The sequence below is a fragment of the Boleophthalmus pectinirostris genome, unplaced genomic scaffold (assembly GCF_026225935.1).
Source record: "Boleophthalmus pectinirostris isolate CB_2022bp ecotype Guang Dong unplaced genomic scaffold, ASM2622593v1 HiC_scaffold_5, whole genome shotgun sequence".
In the NCBI taxonomy this organism is placed as follows: domain Eukaryota; kingdom Metazoa; phylum Chordata; class Actinopteri; order Gobiiformes; family Gobiidae; genus Boleophthalmus; species Boleophthalmus pectinirostris.
Window position 1 is genome coordinate 2,539,974 of NW_026571404.1, and position 25,433 is coordinate 2,565,406.

The 25,433-nt window shown below is 42.4% G+C and overlaps 1 protein-coding gene across 1 annotated transcript; it reads right to left on the bottom strand.

Moving 5' to 3' along the window:
- Positions 1-1,137: 1,137 nt before the first annotated feature.
- Positions 1,138-24,592, bottom strand: LOC110172741 (solute carrier family 22 member 7-like). The gene is made up of 11 exons (XM_055162922.1): positions 24,433-24,592; positions 21,594-21,814; positions 16,820-16,923; positions 13,571-13,725; positions 10,029-10,197; positions 8,756-8,879; positions 6,416-6,525; positions 4,464-4,678; positions 4,240-4,348; positions 2,390-2,596; positions 1,138-1,210 (listed from the first exon to the last, which is right to left on the bottom strand). Exons 1-11 carry the CDS (start codon positions 24,590-24,592, stop codon positions 1,138-1,140), a joined length of 1,647 nt encoding a protein of 548 aa, XP_055018897.1.
- Between the last annotated feature and the right edge of the window lie 841 nt (positions 24,593-25,433).

Below are 25,433 nucleotides of genomic sequence, written 5' to 3' on the forward strand. Positions count from 1 at the left end.
TTTCACTTTTGTTTCTGGTTCTGATATTGTCATATTTTAGTTTTGGGATTCGGACATCGTATTTGTGTGGTTGTTGGATCCTAACAGCGGAAAACGACTCGAGAAATGTGTTTTGAACTTCTCTGCAAAAGTGAATCAGATGTGTGTGACTCAAACCTCCGTTCAAAATGTTTCTCTTCCCAACGGAATTGAAAAATAGTGAAAGGTGAAGGTGATGGGCAGGATTGATCCACAGGAAGAACCAAAAAGGAAACATTTGTCTGACTAAGAAATCATCCCGAGTTTACAGAGAACATTTTGTATGTGGAGCGACGACAAAACAAAATCCCGTTTGTTAATGTAGAGGAGCAGAAGACAAACAGACTGAGCTGCACTTTCTTGTTCTTGTGGTTTTACAGAAACATCACGTCTTGGTCTCTTTGCAGTGGAAGGTGTTTCTTGGTGAACAGTTGGAGCCTTTCACTTTGGCGTTGACTTTTTAAATTCATAACCGAGGTTGAGCGAGGGATCGGGGTTTTGTTTTGTCGTCGCTCCACGGACAAAATGTTCTTTGTAAACTCAGGATGATTTAGTCAGACAAATGTTTCCTTTTTGGTTCTTCCTGTGGATCAATCCTGCCCATCACCTTCACCTTTCACTATTTTTCAATTCCGTTGGGAAGAGAAACAGTTTGAACGGAGGTTTGAGTCACACACATCTGATTCACTTTTGCAGAGAACAAATTTCTCGAGTCGTTTTCCGCTGTTAGGATCCAACAACCACACAATTAACGATGTCCGAATCCCAAAACTAAAATATGACAATATCAGAACCAGAAACAAAAGTGATGTGGTTCAAAAGACTTGAAAAGATCGACTGTGACAATAGACACGTCCCACTGGGAAAACAAACATGTATTTCCGGAAGTCCGAGATTCCTGATGTGTGTATTGCAAAAAAAAAAACTAAATCATTTTATCATATTATTGACCTAAACACATTTATTTTTACAGCAAGTATCTCTAAGCACGTCCCCCCTGACCTCTGAGCCTGGACGTGTTCAGTCACCATGACAAAACAATCCAATCTCCATTTTCCTCCAGTTTGATCAGTGGAAAACGCTTGGCACCAGTGAGGCTCCAGTCAGACGGCTGCTGGTCTACGTCTGAGGTGAAAGTTTGGACTCCAGGCAGGTATCTGTGGAGTCGACACTGTGAGACGTTCCTCTGCCTCTGAAATGACCAAAAAAAAAAAAAATGGAAATGAATTCATACAAAAGTATCTCAAGAGTCTGTGATTTCTCAGTTCGAGTCTGGGGCTGTGTCCAAATGTTCACACTCTTCTCTGCTCAGGGGACTCGCCATTTTTGGTGGTGTCCAAATGTCCAGTTGGTGAAAAAGTAGTGCACTCAAAATTTCCCACAATGCACCTCGAAAAGTTGTACAAGGGCGTACAGCGACAGGACGACCCGGTCCAGCAGAAGTAAACAACAAGGCCAAAAATTCAAGTTAATTCATCTGATATAAAAATGTATTGAACAGATACATATGTACTCTAGTTTATGAAACTGTTGACCTTTTTTCTGTACCATTTTTGGTTCTAAAGTTCCATCTGTTTTAAACAGACCATGTATGAAACATGGAACAAAAATTATTTCCCAAATTTCAAAGACCTGCAAATCATGTAAATAAATGGATGTATTTCATCATATCTTGTGTTATTCCATCTTTGAACTGTTGATGAAGGGACATGATTTTTCAAAAAAAAAAAAGTATTTAAAATGATAAAAATGTTCTTGGAAGGACTGACATATTTTATAGAAATAGTTTCCTTTCATTTTGAAGTAATATTAAAGTATTCAGTAAAAAAAACTGACAAATGATGTAAAATCCTGCACCTTCTACTTGTTTGTACAATTTTCCCTCCGTTACTTTTCCCTCCGTTACCATGAACTTTCTTAATAAAAAATCTCATGAGTCAAAAAGTCAGAGGTTTTTCAACCTAATCTTGTACCATATGGTAGAAAACTATATGAAGCAAATATTCAAACCAGTTTGTTAAGGATATGTAAGTGAGAACCAAGAGTTATCACTGTTTGGATTTATTGACCAAAAAGTGCTGCATATTTCATTCCCTCCGTTACCGACATGAGTTTTTTAAATTTTATGTCAACAACTTGAAAGAATCTCACAGGTTTAACTTGACCCTGTTGGAGTGTAACTCTTTCCTACATTCTGATACTTTACTTATTTCAATAGTTCCTCTAGTTTCTGAATAAGAGACATTTGAATGTCAAAAATCTGACCCTGTTTCCCTCCGTTACCACTTGACCGGAGCCAGGAGTTTAACTGGACATGATCCGACTGAATGAAGCACTACTTCATTAAAGTCCATGAGTCAAAGTCCCAGACCTGAGCTTCTCCACGTCCTCGATGGTCTCGGGCAGGTGGGCGTGGAGAGTCTCGGGCAGGAGCAGCACCGACAGGCCCGACAGGAGCGCCACGGCACAGAGGATGACCTGAGGCAGGAGGCTCCACACGTCCTCCAGCAGCAGGATCAGAGGAGCGATGCACACGCCCAGACGACTCATGAAGCTGGTGTAGCCCATGGCGTTCTGTCTGAAACAAGAATCACACACACACTACATAAACGACAGAAGAGCACATTTCACGAAACGGAGTGGGAAAAGGAGAGCCTCGTTCATGCCGTAGTTTCAAAAATGATATGGTTGCTTCTGTTGCTTTGGTTTCTGTGCTCGAACCCTTATACCACAGAAGCAAAAACTCTTTATAATTTCTTCTGAAGCTGTGAATATTTGGGCACCGCTTCAGGTTTTGTCCCAACTCATTTCACAGACTGACCCTTGACGACCGTGGGGTAACTCTCAGTCGTGTTCTTACCTGACGACTGTGGGGTAACTCTCAGTCGTGTTCTTACCTGACGACTGTGGGGTAACTCTCAGTCGTGTTCTTATCTGACGACTGTGGGGTAACTCTCAGTCGTGTTCTTATCTGACGACTGTGGGGTAACTCTCAGTCGTGTGACCATGGGGTAATTCTCAGTTGTGTTTCCTACCTGGCGACTGTGGGGTAAATCTCCGTCATGTGATCGTGGGGTAAATCTCCGATCGTGTTCTTACCTGACGACTGTGGGGTAAAACTCCGTCGTGTTCCTACCTGACGATCGTGGGGTAAATCTCAATTGTGTGACCATGGGGTAATTCTCAGCCATGTTCCTACCTGACGACTGTGGGGTAAATCTCAATCGCGTTTCCTTCCTGACGACCGTGGGGTAAATCTTAATTGTGTTTCCTACCTGACGACTGTGGGGTAAATCTCAATCGCGTTTCCTTCCTGACGACCGTGGGGTAAATCTTAATTGTGTTTCCTACCTGACGATCGTGGGGTAAATCTCAATCGTGTGACCGTGGGGTAATTCTCAGTCATGTTCCTACCTGACTACTGTGGGGTAAATCTCAATCGCGTTTCCTTCCTGACGACTGTGGGGTAAATCTTAATTGTGTTTCCTACCTGATGACCGTGGGGTAAATCTCCGTCGTGTTCCTACCTGATGACCGTGGGGTAAATCTCCGTCGTGTTCCTACCTGACGACCGTGGGGTAAATCTCCGTCGTGTTCCTACCTGACGACCGTGGGGTAAATCTCTGTCGTGTTCCTACCTGACGACCGTGGGGTAAATCTTCGTGTTCCTACCTGACAACCGTGGGGTAAATCTCCGTCGTGTTCCTACCTGACGACCGTGGGGTAAATCTTCGTGTTCCTACCTGACGACCGTGGGGTAAATCTCCGTCGTGTTCCTACCTGACGACCGTGGGGTAAATCTCCGTCGTGTTCCTACCTGACGACCGTGGGGTAAATCTCCGTCGTGTTCCTACCTGACGACCGTGGGGTAAATCTCCGTCGTGTTCCTACCTGACGACCGTGGGGTAAATCTCCGTCGTGTTCCTACCTGACGACCGTGGGGTAAATCTCCGTCGTGTTCCTACCTGACGACCGTGGGGTAAATCTCCGTCGTGTTCCTACCTGACGACCGTGGGGTAAATCTCCGTCGTGTTCTTACCTGACAACCGTGGGGTAAATCTCCGTCGTTTTTACCTGACGACCGTGGGTAAATCTCCGTCGTGTTCCTACCTGACGACCGTGGGGTAAATCTCCGTCGTGTTCCTACCTGACGACCGTGGGGTAAATCTCCGTCGTGTTCCTACCTGACGACCGTGGGGTAAATCTCCGTCGTGTTCCTACCTGACGACCGTGGGGTAAATCTCCGTCGTGTATAAGAACACTGTGGTGAACGCTGCTTCAGAGGCTCCTTTTCCCAGAATGCCGATGGCCGCGCGCAGATACCAGAAGCCTGTGAGCGCGGAAACACGTTTTAGGTCATAATTAAACACTGAACCACGTATTTTATTTATTTACGTTTTATTAATGATTGCTTAAACGTGCGCTGTTATTTGTTGGGGACCTACTGTCTGGGGTGAAGATGTTGATGAAGATGCAGACTCCGGTGAGGAGCTGGGTCCCGGCCTGGCACTTCTTGCGCCCGATGACGTTGAGCAGGGCGAAAATGAGCCACTTGGCGGGCACCTCGATGGCAGAGTAGATGAAGTGAGTGAGGTACAGACTCAGACCGAAGCCGCTGATGTTCAGACTGATGCCGTAGTACGTCTGCGCCACGCCGTACCTGCAGCCACCACCAGAGGGCAGAGTTTTATGTACAAACTGCCATTTTAGTTATGAATAGACCTTTTTCACAGTGGCTGGAAGTGTCGCGCTGTAGGTTGGCGGAACTTCCGGTTAATGGTTTTTCTGTGGCAAAATGTGTCTGTGAAAAAGTCTGGTGTTTTCTCCAGCAGCTTCATAAATCTGCCCCATCACCAAATCTTCAACCAACAAACTCCACAAAGGATAAACATTCTAACATGAAGAATTTATCCACAACTATCAAGAGAAGAAAGACCAACACTTAAAGGAAACAACGACGACGACGCATCAGTGACACAAAACTAATGTTATGATCATGAATAAAACAGAAGGAACTTGTTAACTCAGACTGATTCTACAATTAAAATAAAAAAATCATAATATAGATTTGTGCAGTTCAAATGCTGGACATGTAATCTGTGAACATCTTTAGCATTCAAACTGCACAAATCTACAGTATCTATCTGTGCTAATATCAACACTAGAAAAGCAGTCAGAGAGCGCAGACCTCCGCCAAGGACTACCCCCATTTTTTATATAAATTGCGATAAAATCAGTCTTCTGGATCAGATCCGGATCAGCCTTTGGAATCTGAAAGAGGATCCCATTGTCCATCCCTGAGTCAAATTTCATGGGGTTTGGTCAATAATTAATCGAGATATTGAGAAACAAAATTTTTGGCCCCATTTACCACAATGTTAACTAAAATTTGAAAGTGATCCAGAATCCAGGATTTCTTCCGGATCACCCCCAAAATGAAATCAGTTCTTCCTTTTCACATTTCCAACAAATCCTGAAAATTTCATCAAAATCGGTCCATAACTTTTTGAGTTATGTTGCTAACAGACAAACAAACAAACAAACAAACAGACAAACAGACAAACAAACAGACAAACACCGGCAAAAACATAACCTCCTTGGCGGAGGTAATCATGAAATAGATTTTTAATTTTAATTCTAGAATCCGTCTGAGTTAACAAGTTATTAATTATTAGTTACTAATTATTCACTATTACCTTAACATTAATTTTGTTCAGTGTGTGACTAATGCGTCGTCGTTGTTTCCTTTAAGTGTTGGTCTTTCTTCTCTTGACAGTTGTGGATAAATTCTTCATGTTAGAATGTTTATCCTTTGTGGAGTTTGTTGGTTGAAGATTTGGTGATGGGGCAGATTTATGAAGCTGCTGGAGAATACGACACACATTTACACACACATTTACACATATTTTGCCACAGAAAAAACCAATGAACCGGAAGTTCCACAAACCTTACCAAGCTCGACTCCCAGCCGTTGAGAGAAAGGTCTATCTGGAGCCAAGTTCCCTGATTGAAATTCTGACCCCAAGTATGATAGCCACCAAAGAGCCAATCAAGACTGTTGGTTTAGTAAAGAGCAGACGCTTAGCAACGCGGTCAAATAAACCCGTTGTTACCTCCAGTGGTACGTCTGTTATTACAGTTCATATCTTGACTTACGAATAAAATTGCTAAATAAAAACTCCAGGACTATGTAGAGCAGGTTAATCTGAAAATTTTAAGACCGAAATGACGAGGCTCAGACACAACAGCAGATATAAAGAGAGAGGTGATTTTTTTTTAAATAGAAAGTGAAATGGAGTCAGAGACGATGGAGCCAGAAGTGCCCCCATGGTCACGTCCTGTTTGGAATGTGGTTAGGTATGTCCGTGTATGTACACAGTTTAAGCAGAATACTCACCAGAGAATTCCAGTTATGACCGTGTAGCACCGAATCCGTGGAGTTCTGATCAGGTCCAGAAAATTATATGTTTTCTCAGTGTTCTTTGTGTCTTTTATGTCACTGAAACTCTAAAAAAGAAAATAATATTTAAGAAATTATAGTACTGTACCTGATTTTTACCGTCTTAAATCATGAAAAACAGAATTAGTTCATTTTAAACAGTTTGCAGCGCTCCAAAGTTCTTCCTCACTTCCTTTATTCATTCAGAGCATCCTCATTATTGACAGTGATGAGTTTATTATTAGAGCTTTTCACAACTGCTAACAACAACTAGCCTGCTAACGAGCACTTCCTGATTGTTGAAAAATTGCTTTATATTTAGATGCAGACAGTACACAGTGGACTTATTTTGACCTCAAGAGATGTTTATACATGTTTATATATGTTTTGAGGGCTATTTTCTGATCTGAAAAATAGACGTGGAGTCCTTTTCTCAAACTGAAAACACTCCGTTCCACCTTGTGATGTCATGTGGTAATACAGGAAGTGCTCCACTGTGTTTTTAAACTCCACACACTTTCACTAGAATGATTTGGATCGTTTCAGCTCTGGAATTGCCGATCTTTACTGAACTAAAGGTAAAAGGAACTCAAAAATTATCACTGTTTATAAGTAATATAAATCAGGGTTCCCACTATTTTTCACTGACAAAATTTCAAAACTTTTCCATGACCTAAAGTGAATTTTCCATGACTTTACGGCACCTGATCAGACTTTTAGGGCTAAATCTGAAATGTGAACTCTTTCCACTCGCCTTATGGTTTGGGATTATAGTTTTTAAACATTCAAAATCCCGTCAATGCGTTTATTGTCGTCTCTTTTAAACAAAAGGTGCAGACGATCAGAAATAATCAGAACAGCCTCATGAGAACGTAACAGAACGATGGAGTTGTGTGAAAGAGATACTAAAATTAATAAAATAAAACTAAGACTTTTCCAAAACATTGATTGAATTTACAAAATCCTATGACTTTTTCAGATCTGAAAAATTACATATTCAGTTTCCATGACTTTTCCAGGATTTCCATGACCGTAGGAATTGTGGGGACTGTAGTAAATATCACTGTACGACACGGTGCGTCATTATACATCATTTGCACCGCGGTCTTTGTTTGCACCTCGTTTAAACTTGTGTTTGAGATTATTGTTTCTGTTTTTGAAGCTGTTTCTACGGAAGCCGAGAGGGGTCATAACAAACGCAAACGCCACAACAAATACAAATGCGACAACACAACAAAAAGAAGCCACAACGGAAATGACCGCGGGACTCTATTTGAATGCAAACGCCACAACACAAACGCAAATGCCACAACACATTAAAAAGCCACAACGGAAGTGACCGCGGGACTCTATTTTCCGACGGACCGATCAAACGGCAAGTGAAGAAGAAGAACTACAACGTGAAAAGTAAAATAACGGAGAAGTTGGAAACGTAAGTAAAAGTAATTTATTGTTTTATCGTTATTCGTTTCACGTTGTAGTTCTTCTTCTTCTTCTTCACTTGCCGCTTGATCGGTCCGTCGGAAAACAGAGTCCCGCGGTCACTTCTGTTGTGGTTTTTTTGGTGTGTTGTGGCTTTTTAATGTGTTGCGGCATTTGCATTTGTGTTGTGGCGTTTGTATTTGTTGCGGCGTTTGCATTCAAATAGAGTCCTGCGGTCATCTCGGTTGTGGCTTTTTTTTGTTTGTTGTGGCTTTTTTGGCGTGTTGTGGCTTTTTTTGGCGAGTTGTGGCTTTTTTTTTGTGTGGCTTTTTTGGTTTATTGTGGCTTTTTTTGGTGTGTTGTTGGCTTTTTTTTTGTTGTGGCTTTTTGGCGTGTTGTGGCTTTTTGGTTTTTTTGTGGCTTTTTTGGCGAGTTGTGGCTTTTTTTTTGTTGTTGTGGCTTTTTTGGTGTGTTGTGGCTTTTTTTGGCGTGTTGTGGCTTTTTTGGTGTGTTGTGGCTTTTTTACTTTGTTGTGGCTTTTTTGGTTTGTTGTGGCTTTTTTGGCGTGTTGTGGCTTTTTTAGTTTGTTGTGGCTTTTTTGGGGGCGTTGTGGCTTTTTTTGGTTTGCTGTGGCTTTTTGGTGTGTTGTCGCATTTGTATTTGTAGCGGCGTTTGCGTTTGTCGTGACCCCTCTCGGCTTCCGTAGTTTTCTCTTAACTGAGACGCACTGGGCCGTTGCAGTGTGTTTGGCCTCCCTCAGCCACCGTAGTTTTGGATTGGATCACAGCATTATTATAACAAGGCTAAATAAAAGTGTCCATTTTGCGTAACACACAGTAGGACTTTAAAGGAAGAACAGCGTGTCCCGTTTCGTACCTCTAACTTGATTTGAGGAGACAGATTTCGTCCCTTGTTGAACTTGGAGCATCTCTCCAGATAAAATCGAGCCTTTTCCACTTTTCCATTGGCCAATAACCAACGAGCAGATTCAGGGAGCCACCTGTAAGAGCAAACAGAGTCATAACGAAGTGTGAACCTGAGAACAGAGATGAAACAGGACGGCTTTGTTCAGTTCTGACGCCAAGACTCTGACCAGGACAGTGATGAACAATCTGCTTAAAAACAAAACTGATAAATGCCCAGACCAAAAGTAAAACATACATGGATACTTAAGCCCCATTCTTACGGGATAAGTACAACCAGGGGACAAACGGGGGTAAATTTACTGCCCCACATCTGTTTTACTTGCAGATCATTTGCATTGGATAAGCAAAGTCTGTAAATGACTCTATTTTACTGACATTAAGACTGTATATGTCGTAGTGCGATATTGGGCCGTATTATAATTTGTCATCAAAATTTCTACCGCAGTCTCCGTTACTCAAGACGGAAACAGATATAAAGACACACAACTACAAGAGATAGAAGAGACTGAAAGAGAAAAGAACACGGAAAGAAAAAAAAGAGACAGAAACAACAACAACAACTAGAAACACTGAGATGCAGATTCACACAGGACTAGTTTTATCCTCCCAGGATAAAGTTATCCTCCCAAGAGGATAACTTGCCTTTCAAGATGAAATGTCGGTTCTTGATCTCTGACTTATAGTCTGGTGTGACATATATACGTTTTTTTCTTCTTCATTATGCATTTTTTGGCTGGTGCGACTTAAACTCCGGTGCGACTTACAGTCTGAAAAATACTGTAAATGTTGTGTAATACAGGTCCTTAAAAGTCTGTTAAATGCAATGGGCCCTGGCACACGTGGTACAGATGTGTGTTGTGTGCGTTGTGCGTGTTGTGTTTGTCGTGTGCGTCGCGTGTGTGTGTGTGTTCGTTGTGTGTGTTGTGTTTGTTGTGTGTGTATTGTGTGTGCTGTGTGTGTGTGTGTGTTGTATATGTTGTGTGTGTTCTGTTTGTCCTGTGTTTTGTGTGCGTCGTGTGTTGTGTGTGTGTGTGTTTGTATGTGTTGTGCGTGTCGTGTGTGTCGTTGCTTTTGTATGTTGTGTGTGTTTTGTGTGTGTCGTGCATGTCGTGTGCATCCTGTATGTTTTGTATGTTGTGTTTGTCGTGTGTGTTATGTGCATCCTGTATGTTGTGCGTGTTGTGTGCGTCATGTGCGTTGTCCATGTTGTGTTGTGTCCTCACCACCAGCTGAGCAGAGCGAGTCCCAGAGGAGCCGTCACTGCGAGGATCAGGTGTCTCCAGTCCCTGATGGCGAAGGCTAAACCCGCCAGAATCATGTTCCCCACGGACCAGGCGGTGCTGCCCATCACCCCGATGAACGACCTGTGTGCGGTGTCGCTCCACTCCAGACCTGCAACCACCACAAGCGCAGCAGCAACTTCAACCTAAAACCACATGGCTAATTTGCATAAACTAAGCTCTCAAAAAGGCAAGGCAAGTTTATTTGTACAGCACAATTCGTACACAAAGTAATTCAAAGTGCTTTACAGAATGAGAAATACATTAAAATCATAATAAACAAAACATAAATAATCATGAAGATTAAAATTAAAAAAGAGAGACATAAATTGGAGAGAAGAGTGCGGAATGAAAACCTTTCAGTTATTTGCACAATTAAACAGAAATGTTTAGAGTCTGGATTTAAACAGCGTCACAGAAGAGTCTGTCTCACATGTTCAGACTGTTCCAGGTTTTAGCTGCATGAACCTGAAACTCTGACTCCCCTTGTTTAGTCGTGACTCTGGGCACCAGCAGGAGTTGGTCCCTGAGCTCCTCAGAGTGTGAGATGTTCATATGACACTAACATGTCACAGATGGACTTTGGTGCTCGGCCATGGAGACACTTGTACAAGCAGAGCTGCTTTAAAGTCTCTGAGGCACAGGAAGCCAGTGCAGAGACCTGAGACCAGGACTTATGTGCTCGTACTTCCTAGTTCGAGTCAGGACCCGAGCTGCAGCGTTCTGGATGTTCTGGATGTTCTGCAGCGTCTCACAGCTCGTTTGAAAAAACAGACGATGATGCGGTTCAGCTTCTGTCGGATTAAAAACACGACACGACTCAGTGGAATATGAGTGTTCTTTCTGTGACAGAGGGGTGTTCTGCTGATGGTGAGTCTGTTCTGCGTTCCTGTCCTGTTGGAGGTGGTTCAGTTTAAAGTTTTCAGAGATTATACGTCTGCAGGTCGTACACACAGACCTGTAGAACTATACGTCGCCCTTTAACACAAAACCGCCTGAAACTCTAGTAAGTTGCAGCTACTGATTTTGAGCCGAGGAAGATGGCAAGCGTGAAAATATTGTGGACCATGTACAAGCAAGTAGTTCTAGCTATGGTGTTTCCCGTTTGTCAGTTAACATAACGTTAATTTTGCTCAGCTTCACTAATGCGTCGTCATTGTTTCCTTTAAGTGTTGGTCTTTCTTCTCTTGATCGTTGTGGATAAATTGTTCATGTTAGAATGTTTATCCTTTGTGGAGTTTGTTGGTTGAAGATTTGGTGATGGGGCAGATTTATGACGCTGCTGGAGAATACGACACACATTTATTACGGATGTCCCGATCACATTTTTTTGCCCCCGAGTCCAAGTCTGAGTCGTTTGATTTTGAGTATCTGCCGATACCGAGTCCCGATCCGATACTTCTATAAAACATTATGAAATGAACTAAGAGCAAATAATCAGATCCAGGATGTTTGGAGGATCAGATTGTGTTGATTTTATGTGAAGTATTTAGCTGAACTTGTGAAAAATCAAATGTCCAAAACTTAAATTTTATCAGCTTTTCTAACCAGGAACCATCAGTGTTGAAAATCTTGACTTTTTACAGTTTGGTCTTGGAATGTGTAACTTATTAAACTTAATGAACTGAACAAAACAGGAACCAGACCAGAACCAGATCAGACCTGAGACTCGACTCTGCACAATCTACACTTTGTAGATTTGATATTATTGAAGAATGTGGTTTATATTTGAAACATTTAGACTCGTCTATGAAATCCAAATAATACAGAATCTTACCAAATAAAAATCAGATGACAGAAGCACCACAGCCGCTCTCCCCCGCACCGACACCACATCCACAAATCCACCGCAGAGTGCACCGCAACATCGGTCGACCGCTCAATAGACACTCCATGCCGCTTTTCCCACCCTCCCCACCCAAAGCAGCAGACCCGCTGCGCAATATGCAAACAAACGCCATCGGCCGCACAGGTGTGAACATGAGCCACAGAACCACAGGTAACAGCGCCCAAACACAACAAGACCCAAAAGTCCCAGCGCGGGTGCACCTCTAGTACAACAGTCGCACTGACTGGACGTCCCTGAACAAATCCTGCGATTCAGTTAAAAAACAAACAAACTGTTTTGTCCTGTGTGTTACATATGTATCTTATTTATCTGATACCTGATCGGACCAGGTACAGAGTGAATGAATAATATATGATGAATGTAATGCTCTGTAAAGTGTCTTTGTGCCAAAAATGTCTGTGAAAAGCTCTATATAAATGAGGACTTACTTACTTACCATAACGGCCGAGTCCGGAACAACCCTAACATTTACACACATGTTACCAAAGAAAACCATTAACCGTAAGCTCCCCAAACCTACATCGCAGCACATTGTTGTGAAATTATAATTTTAATTTGCAACAAGTTTTATTCCACCAGATTAAGTCAAAATGAGAGAATCATAAAAACCTGTCACACACACGGGGCTTGTGGATACTACTTTTCTTTTAACAAAAGGCCCAGTCAAGCAGAAGTAAACAACAAGGCCAAAAATTCAAGTTAATGCATCTGATATAAAAATATATTGAACAGATACATATGTACTCTAGTTTATGAAACTGTTGACCTTTTTTTGTGGTTCTGGCCCATCTGGATTTTTTCAAATCATTCATCTGATTATGAAACTGTTGACCTTTTTTCTGTTTCCAATTTTTGGTTCTAAAATCCATATGTTTTAAACATGACCATGTATGAAACATGGACAAAATTTTATTTCCCAAATTTCAAAGACCTGAAAATCAATGTAAATAAATGGATGTATTTCATCATATCTTGTGTTATTCCATCTTTTGAACTGTTAATGAAGGCTCATGATTTTTTTTTAAAATGTATTTCAAATGATAAAAATGTTCTTGGACAGGACTGACATATTTTATAGAAATAGTTTCTTTCATTTTGAAGTAATATTAAAGTATTCGGAAGAAAAAATCGACAAAGTGTAAAATCCTGCAACCTTCTACTTGTTTGTAATTTCACTCGCGTTAACTTTTCCCTAGTTACCATGACTTTCTTAATAAAAAATCTCATGAGTCAAAAAGTAAGAGGTTTTTCAACCTAATCTTGTACCATATGGTAGAAAACTATATGAAGCAAATATTCAAACCAGTTTGTTAAGGATATGTAAGTGAGAACCAAGAGTTATCACTGTTTGGATTTATTGACCAAAAAGTGCTGCATATTTCATTCCCTCCGTTACCGACATGAGTTTTTAAATTTTTTGTCTTGAACTTGAAAGAATCTCACAGGTTTAACTTGACCCTGTTGGAGTGTAACTCTTTCCTACATTCTGATACTTTACTTATTTCAATAGTTCCTCTAGTTTCTGAATAAGAGACATTTGAATGTCAAAAATCTGACCCTGTTTCCCTCCGTTACCGCTTGACCAGACCCAAAATAAAAAGTTGTTAAATCTTGTATGAGTTTGTAAAGATCTTACTGAGCACTATGGAGATGATGCTGATTCCTGTGAGTCCAAACCCCGTGAAGAACCTGAGCACGGCGAACATCTCGTAGGAGGACACGAAGGCGCTGGAGAGGCCGAACACCACAGACAGAACGTACGACACCAGCAGCATGTTTTTACGCCCGTATCTGCAGCACAACATCAGCACTGTGGAACTTTTCTGGTCCAAGGATCCATCCCCTGGCATCAAAGGTCCAAAACTGACTCTGGTGAACTTTTTGTCTAATGTTGTTCCCTCCGCAGAAACTGACCCGGAGTTGTGTTTTGTTTCATTCACACATGTTTGAGTAACTCTTTATTATTAGTCTGTTTACTTCTCCAAAGCTCTAAATGCTCTGTTCCTCCTTGTGATGTCATGAAGTGGTAGTTTTCAGGTTAACAGCTCCTTTTCTCTTTTGTTTCGTGGCAATTCCAGGACTGAAATTACACAAATCAATAGAAATGGACCAATACAGCTTTTTCAGTTCCAATATAGATAACAACGAAGAGACTGAAAACTTTTATTTCTCTAAAACATAAATAATAATAATTAAAAAAACGGACCCAAATGTGCTACGAAGCTGTTACTTTGTCCTCAAGTAGTTACAACTTTGTGTAGATAAAAATTCACACAGAATTGGTTCGGTGCAATTCCTCCAAATGATTCTTAGCCTGATTCATCAAAATCCGTGTATCATTCGTTCATTCGTTTTTTCAATATAAAACCAAAAATAATAAAATGAATTAACAACTGCTTTCTTCGTTATTTGTCTCCAAAACCAAAATGAAAAAACGGATAACGATTCGTTTTTCAGTTTTTGATTTTGTGTTTAAATGAAAAATGGAAAAAACGGTTTCCCGTTTACGTGACTTCAGTGACTGTGATGCCGGACTTTTGCACCGCATATGGACTGAACCAGGACTGGTCCAGGTCCGAGACCAGACCAGGACCAGAGCGGGACTGAGACCGGGACAGACCGGGACCAGACCGGGACCAGGACCAGAGCGGGACCAGAGCGGGACCAGACCAGCGGACTCTGATCTTTGACCCGAGCCTCTGCGGGGTCCGAGCCTCAGCTTCGAGCTCCGGCCCTGCCGTGGGCTCCGAGCCTCCGGTCTCAGGCCCGCTCTGGTCCCGGTCTGGTCCCAGTTTCAGTAGCGCTCTGGTCCCAGTCTAGTCTGGACCTGGTCCATTTGAACCAAAAGCTCTTAGTTCAGTTCGTTTTCGTTGGTGTGAAAGCGTCAGTTTGATGTTTTGCTCCACCTCAGAACCAGCCGCGGTCCTTGAGTGTGGAGGAGCAGCTCGTCCAGACCTGGAGTCCACAGAACATTCTCACTTTCCCCACACGGAACCAGCGCACAGACGATGACACGGAACCGCTCGGACCACTGGTCTCGGTCTCAGTCCCGCTCTGGTCCCGGTCTGGTCCCCGTCTGGTCTCGGACCTGGATCAGTCCTGGTTCAGTCTGTATGTGGTGCAAAAGTTCGGCATCGCAGTCACAGAAGTCACGTAAACGGGAAACGTTCGTTATCCGTTTTTTCCATTTTTCATTTAAACACAAAATCGAAAACTGAAAAAATTAATTGTTAGCATTTTTTTCATTTTGGTTTTGGAGACAAATAATGAAGAAAACAGTTGTTTTTTCGTTTTCTTATTTTTGGTTTTATATTGAAAAACGAATAAACGAGTGATACAGGGATGTTACTATGCGATCCCTGTTTGTGCTCTGATGTTGCTCATACAAGGAATCAAAAGAAACAGAAAACACACACCAAACTTCTTGTAGAGGTGCAAATGCAAGAAGCAGCCAGACAAAATTGAAAAAATGCAGAGCACACTCAGATGGCTGATGTCCAAAATCTTATTTATTTTCAAAATAACGTTTCAGCAAAAAAAGCCTTCATCGGATATTTTTTCTTGCTTTGTGTGCTGTGGTCCAAAGAGAGCAAGCATCTGAGTGTGCTACACATTTTTTCACTTTTGTCACTCATACAAGGAAAACTGAATTAAGTCTCCTCCAAATCACACAGCAAATCCACTCCTATCTTCAATAAGGACTGTGACAGAAGTTCAACTGTGTCTCGTCTCCGGCGTCATCACTGCTCTGCGCTGTTTTTATCTCCATAAACTCACGGACGAGATTCTATCATAAAAGGACGCACATTTGCGTTTCTCTGCTAAAAGCGCGAGTATAAGTAAAGAAACAGCGCAGTGTGATGACGTCATTGGGTCGTGGCGCGGTTCTGTTGTGCAAGTGTGAGCGCAGAACGGTTCTAAAGTCCTAGGCTGCGTTCAGATGCACCTGAAGTGACCCAAATCCAATTTTTTGGCTTCTATGTTCCTGTATCTGATCTTTTAATGACAGATCTGATTTTTTCAAATGTGACCCAGGACACTTGGATATGTGCTCCTGAAACTGATACATATCTGATCTTTTGACATGTGACTTCAGTCTGAACGGTCAAAGTGCATTCATCCACCTACACGTTATCAACAAGACACAAACGTCACTATTCTGCGCTGAAGTAGGAGAAAATTGTTAATGAACTCTGTGCCACTGAAGCGAATCTCACCACTCTTGGCTCCGTCTCCACATCCACACGTTCCTTTCAACGGACTGAACCACAAAACACCACGACCAAAAACCTGGTCCTTCTCCTTCTCAATCTCCTCCTTAAAACAAGTCAGTTGTTCATGTTGTGGCTCCGGTACGAGAGGAACTTTAAAATCTCCAGGTGCTCGATGCTGCGTCCATGTTTGGACAACTTCCGTAAACACAGAGACGCTCGCTGCGGTTGACGTCGTCGTGTCTCCAGTGTCACATGTGGGACACTTTTGGGCCGTTTAATGTTCACACTGGAGTCACATACAAGTCACATTTGACTGGAAATGTGAACGACCTCGAAAAACATCAGATTTCACCAAAAAATCGGAATTGAGCGTTAAGCCCTGCAGTCTGAACGCAGCCCTAATGTGAGTGTGCCTGAAGAAAACTGTGGAGCACTTCCTGTATTGCCACATGACATCACAAGGTGGAAGAGAGTGTTTTCAGTTTGAGAAAAGAACTCAGCTTTTATATGCAGGTTTGTGTGTTAAACATGTGAATGAAACAAAAAAAAACAACACAAGTCCAGGTCTGTTTGTGACGAGGAAACTGCATTAGAACAGATCAGAAAATACTGCATATAAACCTCCAGGTAAAGCACCAGAAAAGTTCCATAGTCTTTCTTTAATGTCATACTTATCGCAGAGGAACCCAAAAGCGATGGCCCCCAACATGACGCCCATGAAGAAGATGGTGCTGGTGGTTCTGGCCAGACTTTTCCGATCGCACACCAGGTCAAACTGAAACACACAAAACACAAACGGGATCGACGTGATTCAGACGAAAAACGGCCGCTCTTATATCTGATTCCATAGTTGTTTTAAAACAAAATATCTGTCTTTCAAATCCCACGGTATTTACTATTTATTGAAATGACTGAAGATGATTATTATTATTATTCAAGTTTGGGGGGCCAGATTAAAAAGATAGGAGGGATAATATATATACATATGTATACATATGTAACCCAGGTGACAAACCCTGCAAAATGTCTGTCTCTCTCTCTCTGCATCTGTGCTTGTCTCTCCTATCTCCTACTATGGGAACTTAAAGGTTGTATAGAGGATTTTCCAAGGAAGGAGAAATCCAGCGACTGTTTGTCCTTTTTCAAATGTTGCTCCTGCGTGAAACCACCCCCCTCCCCCACAGCTCCTACGTAGAAACGCCTCCTCCCTCCTCCTCCTTACGCCAGAAACAGGTTTGTTTACAGCCGGTGCTGCACATGACTTGTAAACAACTAACTACAGTGTTGGTTAGACAAGACGGAGAAGTGAGGAGCGGGGAGGGGAGTGCGAGATTTCGGGAGCGTGACGGAGAAGTGAGGAGCAGGGAGAAGAGAGGATCGAGGGCAGCGGGGAGAGGAGCAGGAAAGGGGTGCAGAGAGAAGGTTGCGCGGAGATTCAGTGCGAATGAACTAGCTACAACACGCAGCAGCAAGCGGACTCTTTCTTTGCCTTGAAAATTACGTTTTCAGACATAGGATATCGCTTTCGTGTCCTGAAAAACGTTTGTCTCGCTCTTGGAAATAAAGTACGTTTTCATAATAAGCAGAAGTTTCCTGTCCAGGAGTAATTTGTGGACCAGTGCTTCAGTCTTTAGACCCTTCGTCTGCTTCAGTCGCGCCATCGCTGGAATGAATCTTACAAGAATCACCTTAGTTTGGCTTCGCTGCTTTTCCCCTTGTCTTCTTCTTTCAGCGACCTCAAAAACAGACTTTCTTTTGTGGCGAACTGCTCCTGGATTCTTGTCTGTCATTGCAACAAACTTTGTGCGAACTGTGAGGAAGATATAGGTCAAAAAAAGCCGCTAAGAACTGTTGCGTTGGTGGAGTAAACAGCGTCTGTGCGTCTTGCGTCTGTGGACTGTGTGACAGTCGTACGTAAACCACGTAACGGCGGCGCAGGCAAGTCAGTTACACTAGAAACGTAGGGAGTTTGATTGACAGCCTGTCAGCTCACAGATAACGAGGCAGTGTCGTTATCTATTGGCAAATGTTTAGCCCCACCACGTCCAGAGTTGATGAATTTTTATTCTCTTTTTTTTGGTCATCATAATTACAAGGCGACTGCATCTATAATCTATCACTGACAATTTGAAACAAAAAAAAAATCCTCCATACAACCTTTAAGTGTGTTCTCGCGGGATCTCCATGTCACAAAATCACGTGGGTCCACTAGACCAATCATCGTAACGCTTTCGGTGACGTCAATCGCGTGAGCTTATGATGCCGCTGTGAGTCAGTGTGAGGGAGGTGCTGTTGGAAGCCGGATGAGAGTCGAGCTGCAGGAGCTTCTACCGAGTCCCAAACCGTGTTACAGAGCTTATATGCACGGCGTAGTCCACGGAAACTGGCCAGGTTTCTACCCCCTGATGACGAGCTGAAAGGAGCAAGGCCTCAAGTCTATAGAGCCAACGAACCTTCTGAACTACTACTACTCCGGTAGAGGGTTCTTTGCAGCCCACAAAACTCTCCCAACGCACCCACACGCCCATTGCCCACTGACTTTCACACATTCCCTTCACGAACTTTTTATGCACTTTACCTCCCCTCTGGATAAACAGTCAAATCCAGATGTGGGTTCCAATGAACTGTGTGTGAGCTGAGTTGAAGATTGTTGTGTTCTTGGTTGCACCCACTATTGTCGGACTCTCGATATATATTGTCCTGCTACTGAACTGTTGATTGAACTGTGTAAATAATTGAATGGCCATTCATTCCGCACTGTCTGTGTTTAAATGTTGTATGTCAAGTCACTACTTACTTATTCACTAGTTTCTTATTACCTCCGCCAAGGAGGTTATGTTTTTGCGTTTGTCTGTTTGTCTGTTTGTCTGTTTGTTTGTTTGTTTGTCTGTTTGTTTGTTTGTTTGTTTGTTTGTCTGTTAGCAACATAACTCAAAAAGTTATGGACCGATTTTGATGAAATTTTCAGGATTTGTTGGAAATGTGAAAAGGAAGAACTGATTTCATTTTGGGGCTGATCCGGAAGAAATCCTGGATTCTGGATCACTTTGAAATTTTAGTTAACATTGTGGTAAATGGGGCCAAAAATTTTGTTTCTCAATATCTCGATTAATTATTGACCAAACCCCATGAAATTTGACTCAGGGATGGACAATGGGATCCTCTTTCAGATTCCAAATTGAAAGATACGAGACAAATATTTATGGAAAACACAATTAATATGAGGGGGACTGTAGTCCTTGGCGGAGTCTGCGCTCTCTGACTGCTTTTCTAGTTTCTTTAATATATGGCACCAAACACCAAAAGCAACTCTCAGTCTCCTGTCACTCCCTCCTAGAGCCGATCACTAGTCTTCTGGTCACTAGCCCATATGAACACTACTACCTTTTACTACTGTGTCCAATTCTATATATACCATATCTACTGACGCAGGTGTTACACATATGTCCCCCGGGCCGTAGTTTGCCCACCCCTAATTGACATGTTCGAGGAATAAATGAATTCAGCTTTAAAATTGGAATAAACCACCCACTGACTTCAGAATTAAAGGTTGTATGGAGGATTTTTTTTTTAGTTTCAAATTGTCATTGAAAGTTTAAAATACCATTACAGAGATGCAGCAGCCTTGTAATTATGACAACAACAAAAAAAAAAAGAATAAAAATCTATCAACTTGTGGACGTAGTGAGGCCAGAGAAACATCAGCCAATAGAAAATGAGGCTCCCTCATTTTCTATTTGTTAGATCGTCAATCAAACTCCCTACGTTTCTAGTGTAACTGAGTCACCGGCGCGCAGGGATTATGTGGTTTATGCAGCGGTTCTTAGAGGCTTTTTCAAACTGTAGCTTTCTCACCGTTCGCACAAAGTTTGTCGCGACGGCGGACGAGAATCCACGACCAGTTCGCTGCAAGAGAAAGTCAGTTTTTGAGGTCGCTGAAAGAAGAAGAGAAGAGGAAAAGGAGCGAAGACAAACTAAGGTGATTCTTGGAGATTTCTTCCAGTGATTGCGCGAATGAAGCAGACGAAGGGTCTAAAAACTGACGCGTTGGTCGCTAAATTATTTCTAGACAAGTCACTTCAACATAATTCTGAACGTGCACTGGCTGTAAACAAACAGGATTTCTAAAGTAAAGAGGCGGGAGCAGTTTTTTTTTTTTACTGAGGGAGCTGTGGAGGAGGAAGGTGGTGTCAAGCAAGAACAACATTTGAAAAAGGATTGTCGCTGTATTTCACTTCCCTTAAAAAAAATCCTCTATACAACCTTTAAGTTTAATTCTGAATAATCATTTCATTTTCATTGGAATTAAGTGTTTACGTGGTTATTTAAAATCGGAATTCATTTTTATTCAGACTTAAATTATTTTTATTTGCAATTAAAGCTCTGACTGATATTTTTGTCAATTTGAACTTTTCTAAACCCGGGGGACTGTGAATAAAGTAAAATACGACCACAGTGTCCTTTGCGTTTATCTCGTTTTAGTTCAGTTTTTCAGTTTTCACGTCCTGAAAAATGAATCAGTAACACGGACGGAGAGAAGTGTGCGGAGCCTGAGGTGCGGCGTGAATATGTGATCCATGAAAACACCAAACAGACTCCGCTGGGGCGACAACAAAGCGCAGAAGTCAGACGTGATGATCTTGGACGAGTGACAAAAGTCGGTTAGTTATGACAGCTTGTCCAGACTGGAAAATGTGTAAACTCGATGAAACAACAACGAAGAAACAACAACCGAAGAAAAAAGCGACGGCTCGTGTCTGTCTGTGTAAAACCCCCAGTTTACACCAAACAAAGGACTAAACCAGGTCTAAATCAGGGCTAAACCAGGACTAAAACCAGGACTAAACCAGGTCTAAATCAGGACTAAAACCAGGACTAAACCAGGTCTAAACTAGGCCTAAACCGGGATTAAAATCAGGACTAAAACCAGGTCTAAACCAGAAATAAAACCAGGACTAAACCAGGTCTAAATCAGGACTAAAATCAGGACTAAACCAGAACTAAACCAGGTCTAAACCAGGGCTAAAATCAGGACTAAAATTAGGTCTTAACCAGAACTAAAACCAGGTCTAAACAAGGGCTAAACCAGGACGAAAATCAGTAGTAAAACCAGGTCTAAAACAGAACTAAACCAGGACTAAACCAGGTCTAAACCAGGTCTAAACCAGGACTAAAACCAGGACTAAACCAGGACTAAACCAGGACTAAACCAGGTCTAAACCAGGACTAAACCAGGACTAAAATCAGGACTAAAACCAGCTCTAAACCAGGTCTAAACCAGGGTCTAAACCAGGACTAAACCAGGACTAAACCAGGACTAAAATCAGGACTAAAACCAGGCTCTAAAAAAACCAGGTTTTCTAAAACCAGGCTAAACCAGGACTAAAAAGTGTGATTCTTCTCGGAGCCTGTGCAGACGGACTGACGGCACAAACTGGGCCGCACCTCAGTGGCCAGCGTGGAGGAGAAGGTGGAGTTGTCGTAGACCCATCTGCTGCAGCGCACCGTGGGCAGCTCGGACCCGGAGGAACCGTTGGACAGGAGCTCCAGCTGCGGTTCGGCAAACATCTCACAGGCTTTTGGGACGCCGTCGTCTCTCAGCGGAAGAGACACCACCAGCCTCTGCCGCTCGCTCAGGTTCGACAGGAGACCGTCTGCATCTGCATCTGCGACGAGAACGAATCAGTCGAACTTCAGCCGGGACAAACTTGCACAGACACAAAGAGAAGAGCGAATAACTTTTCTGTCTAGAGCTGTCACGGTGAGGGAATTTCTCCTAGGACTAAGTCAGGACTAAACCAGGACTAATCTTGGACTTAAGCGAGAGAGAACCCCGAGCCCGTGCACGGTCGGGCAACGGCTGCAGTCACCCGACGGTCTACGCGGGCGCACCTCCGAACCCGTCTTGACAGAGAGTCCTGGTTCAGTCCTGTTTTAGTCCTAGTTCAGTCCTGGTTTAGTCCTCCTAGTTCAGTTCTGGAATTAGTCCTGGTTTAGTCTTGGGTTAGTCCTGGGTTAATCCTAGTTCAGTCCTGGTTTAGTCTTGGTTCAGTCCTGGTTTAGTCCTCCTGGTTCAGTCCTAGTTCAGTCCTGGTTTAGTCTTGGGTTAGTCCTGGGTTAGTTCTGGTTCAGTCCTGGTTTAGTCCTCCTGGTTCAGTCCTGAAATCAGTCCTGGTTTAGTCTTGGGTTAGTCCTGGGTTAGTCCTAGTTCAGTCCTGGTTAGTCCTGGGTTCAGTCCTAGTTCAGTTCTGGAATTAGTCCTGGTTTAGTCTTGGGTTAGTCCTGGGTTAGTCCTAGTTCAGTCCTGGTTTAGTCTTGGTTCAGTCCTGGTTTAGTCCTCCTGGTTCAGTCCTAGTTCAGTCCTGGTTTAGTCTTGGGTTAGTCCTGGGTTAGTCCTAGTTCAGTCCTGGTTTAGTCTTGGGTTAGTCCTGGGTTAGTCCTAGTTCAGTCCTGGTTCAGTCTTGGGTTAGTCCTGGGTTAGTCCTGGGTTAGTCCTAGTTCAGTCCAGTCCTGGTTTAGTCCTGGTTCAGTCCTGGTTCAGTCCTGGTTCAGTCCTGGTTCAGTCCTGGTTCAGTCCTGGTTCAGTCCTGGTTCAGTCCGTGTCAGTGTTTCTTCTGCTCAGTAAATAATCCCTGTGCAGTGACGACAGTCGAGTCGCATTTGTGATTTCGTATTCGTACTGAAGAAAGTGAAACCGTTTCATTTCGTGATTGTAATTCTCGAAGTCGTAACTTTTCAATTCATATTCTGATGGACGCTTCAGTTAGAATGTTTTTAATCTGTGTGTGATTTACCACGGGCACGAGTCGGTAAACGGGTCTGGGCAGGTGCAGGTTTAACTTTGATATAATGACGGGTCAATGGGCGAGTGCGGGTCTCCAAAAATGGACCCATGCAGGACTCTGGTACATACCCACGCTAAGAACAACAAGTACAAAATGCGATGTCTTAAAACAGTGAGAAGACGTGCAGGCTGGTGTAGCAGGAGCATCTCTGACGCTCTGCTGTGAACTGAAACTTTTAAATTTACATCCTGCTGCAGCTCCTGGTGGGAATTCTGGGTTATTTTGAAATATCCAAACATCCATTTTCTTCCACTTTCCCAGGGCTGGGAGGCAGAGGCAGCAGTCTGAGCAGGGACCCAGACTTCCTTCACCCCGGACACCTCCTGTCTGCACCTGCACCTGTCCACCTGTCAATCTCACACTCCATCCCCCCTCACTCCAGAACAAAACCCCTTTTCTTTATAGGACCCGGTCAAGCAGAAGTAAACAACAAGGCCAAAAGTTCAAGTTAATGCATCTGATATAAAAATGTATTGAACAGATACATATGTACTCTAGTTTATCAAACTGTTGACCTTTTTTCTGGACCATTTTTGGTTCTAAAGTTCCATACGTTTTAAACAGACCATGTATGAAACATGGAACAAAAATTATTTTCCAAATTTCAAAGACCTGAAAATCATGTAAATAAATGTTTGTATTTCATCATATCTTGTGTTATTTCATCTTTGAACTGCTGATGAAGGTACATGATTTTTCAAAAAAACATTTTTTTAAATGATAAAAATGTTCTTGGAAGGACTGACATATTTTATAGAAATAGTTTCCTTTCATTTTGAAGTAATATTAAAGTTTTCAGTAGAAAAAAGTTGACAAATTATATAAAATCCTGCACCTTCTACTTATTTGAACAATTTTCCCTCCGTTACTTTTCCCTCTGTTACCATGAACTTTCTTAATAAAAAATCTCATGAGTCAAAAAGTCAGAGGTTTTTCAACCTAATCTTGTACCATATGGTAGAAAACTATATGAAGCAAATATTCAAACCAGTTTGTTAAGGATATGGAAGTGAGAACCAAGAGTTATCACTGTTTGGATTTATTGACCAAAAAGTGCTGCATATTTCATTCCCTCTGTTACCGACATGAGTTTTTTAATTTTTTGTCTTGAACTTGAAAGAATCTCACAGGTTTAACTTGACCCTGTTGGAGTGTAACTCTTTCCTACATTCTGATACTTTACTTATTTCAATAGTTCCTCTAGTTTCTGAATAAGAGACATTTGAATGTCAAAAATCTGACCCTGTTTCCCTCCGTTACCACTTGACCAGACCCATAGAGAAAAGTGTTTTGAGTGACGTTTACACAAATCAGTGGAGTTGGTGCACAGACAACACTGTTAACAGGCTAAAACAGCTTTCAGCTTTGAATGTGAATATTCTGAATGCAATAAAACAAAATCCCAGTCCCCATGTTGCAGAGGAAACTCTAAAGTTCACCTGTGAAGAGGCAGTGGTGAGGAGGGACGGCCCCGATGAAGTTGTTGAGGAGGAAGTGACCGGGCAGGACCATGCGCGGAGAACACAGCAGCACCAGGATGAGGATCTGAAACGGACCGAAGCCGTTCACCTCCTCCAGAATGTCCTCGAACGCCACCATCCCGAAAGAGCTCGCGTCCTGAAAGAGCACAGAGGTTCGCCGAGGGTTTCCCCGGCCCGTTTTAAAACTACAGTGACATGATGATTAACCCGGAGCCACCTTTGGACGTTAGAAGAGCCGGGAGCTGTTACAGATTGATTTCAATTTACGAGGGATTTTACTGTTGGTTTTCAGATTGTAGAGTGTGATGATGTAATCCTCCAAGACGGGGGAAGAGACATTTTTCCCTGTTGATTACGTTGTATTCTGCCATGAAATATCAATCCAATCCAGCACATTTTACCAACACAGTGTCTCTAAAGTGCTGCACAATATAAATTAACACATTAAAGAAAATAAAGCATAACATAAATAAATAAGCAAGTCAATAAAAAAGATTTTAAAAAATACAATTTGCAAATAGAAAAATAGCAAATAAAATCAATAAAAGACAGTCAAAAGAGCACACAGTTCTCACGCTATGTTAAAAACCGGTGAATAAAAGTGTGTTTTTAAACGAGACTTAAAAGGATGGACTGAAGGGGGCGCTCTTAAGGTGAGGGGGGAGAGCCCTCAGATCTCAGAGCACACGGAGGATAGGAACAGTGAGGTCTGAGATGTACGTTTGGGAAAATCCATGAAGTGCTTCAAAAACAAAAGATGTGCCGCACAATTTTGGACTAACTCTAAGTGTGACATGTTGGTTTGGCTGATGCCAGTTACAGGAGTCAAGACGTGTTGAGATAAAAGCCTGAATCACCCACTCCAAATCATTAAAAGATAAAACCTAATTGAGTCTAGATTAGGGATGGGCATGATTAGTCGATTAATCGATAATTGATCACTAAGAATTTCATCAATT

Excerpts from the sequence above, each read along its gene's own strand:
- LOC110172741 (XM_055162922.1), bottom strand. The coding sequence starts at position 24,592 with ATGGTGGCGTTCGAGGACATTCTGGAGGAGGTGAACGGCTTCGGTCCG. Across the intron at positions 16,924-21,593 it reads CCTCCACGCTGGCCACTGAG|TTTGACCTGGTGTGCGATCG; the intron begins GTGCGGCCCAGT and ends TGTGTGTTTCAG. Across the intron at positions 8,880-10,028 it reads CTCGCTCTGCTCAGCTGGTG|GTGGCTCCCTGAATCTGCTC; the intron begins GTGAGGACACAA and ends TTGCTCTTACAG.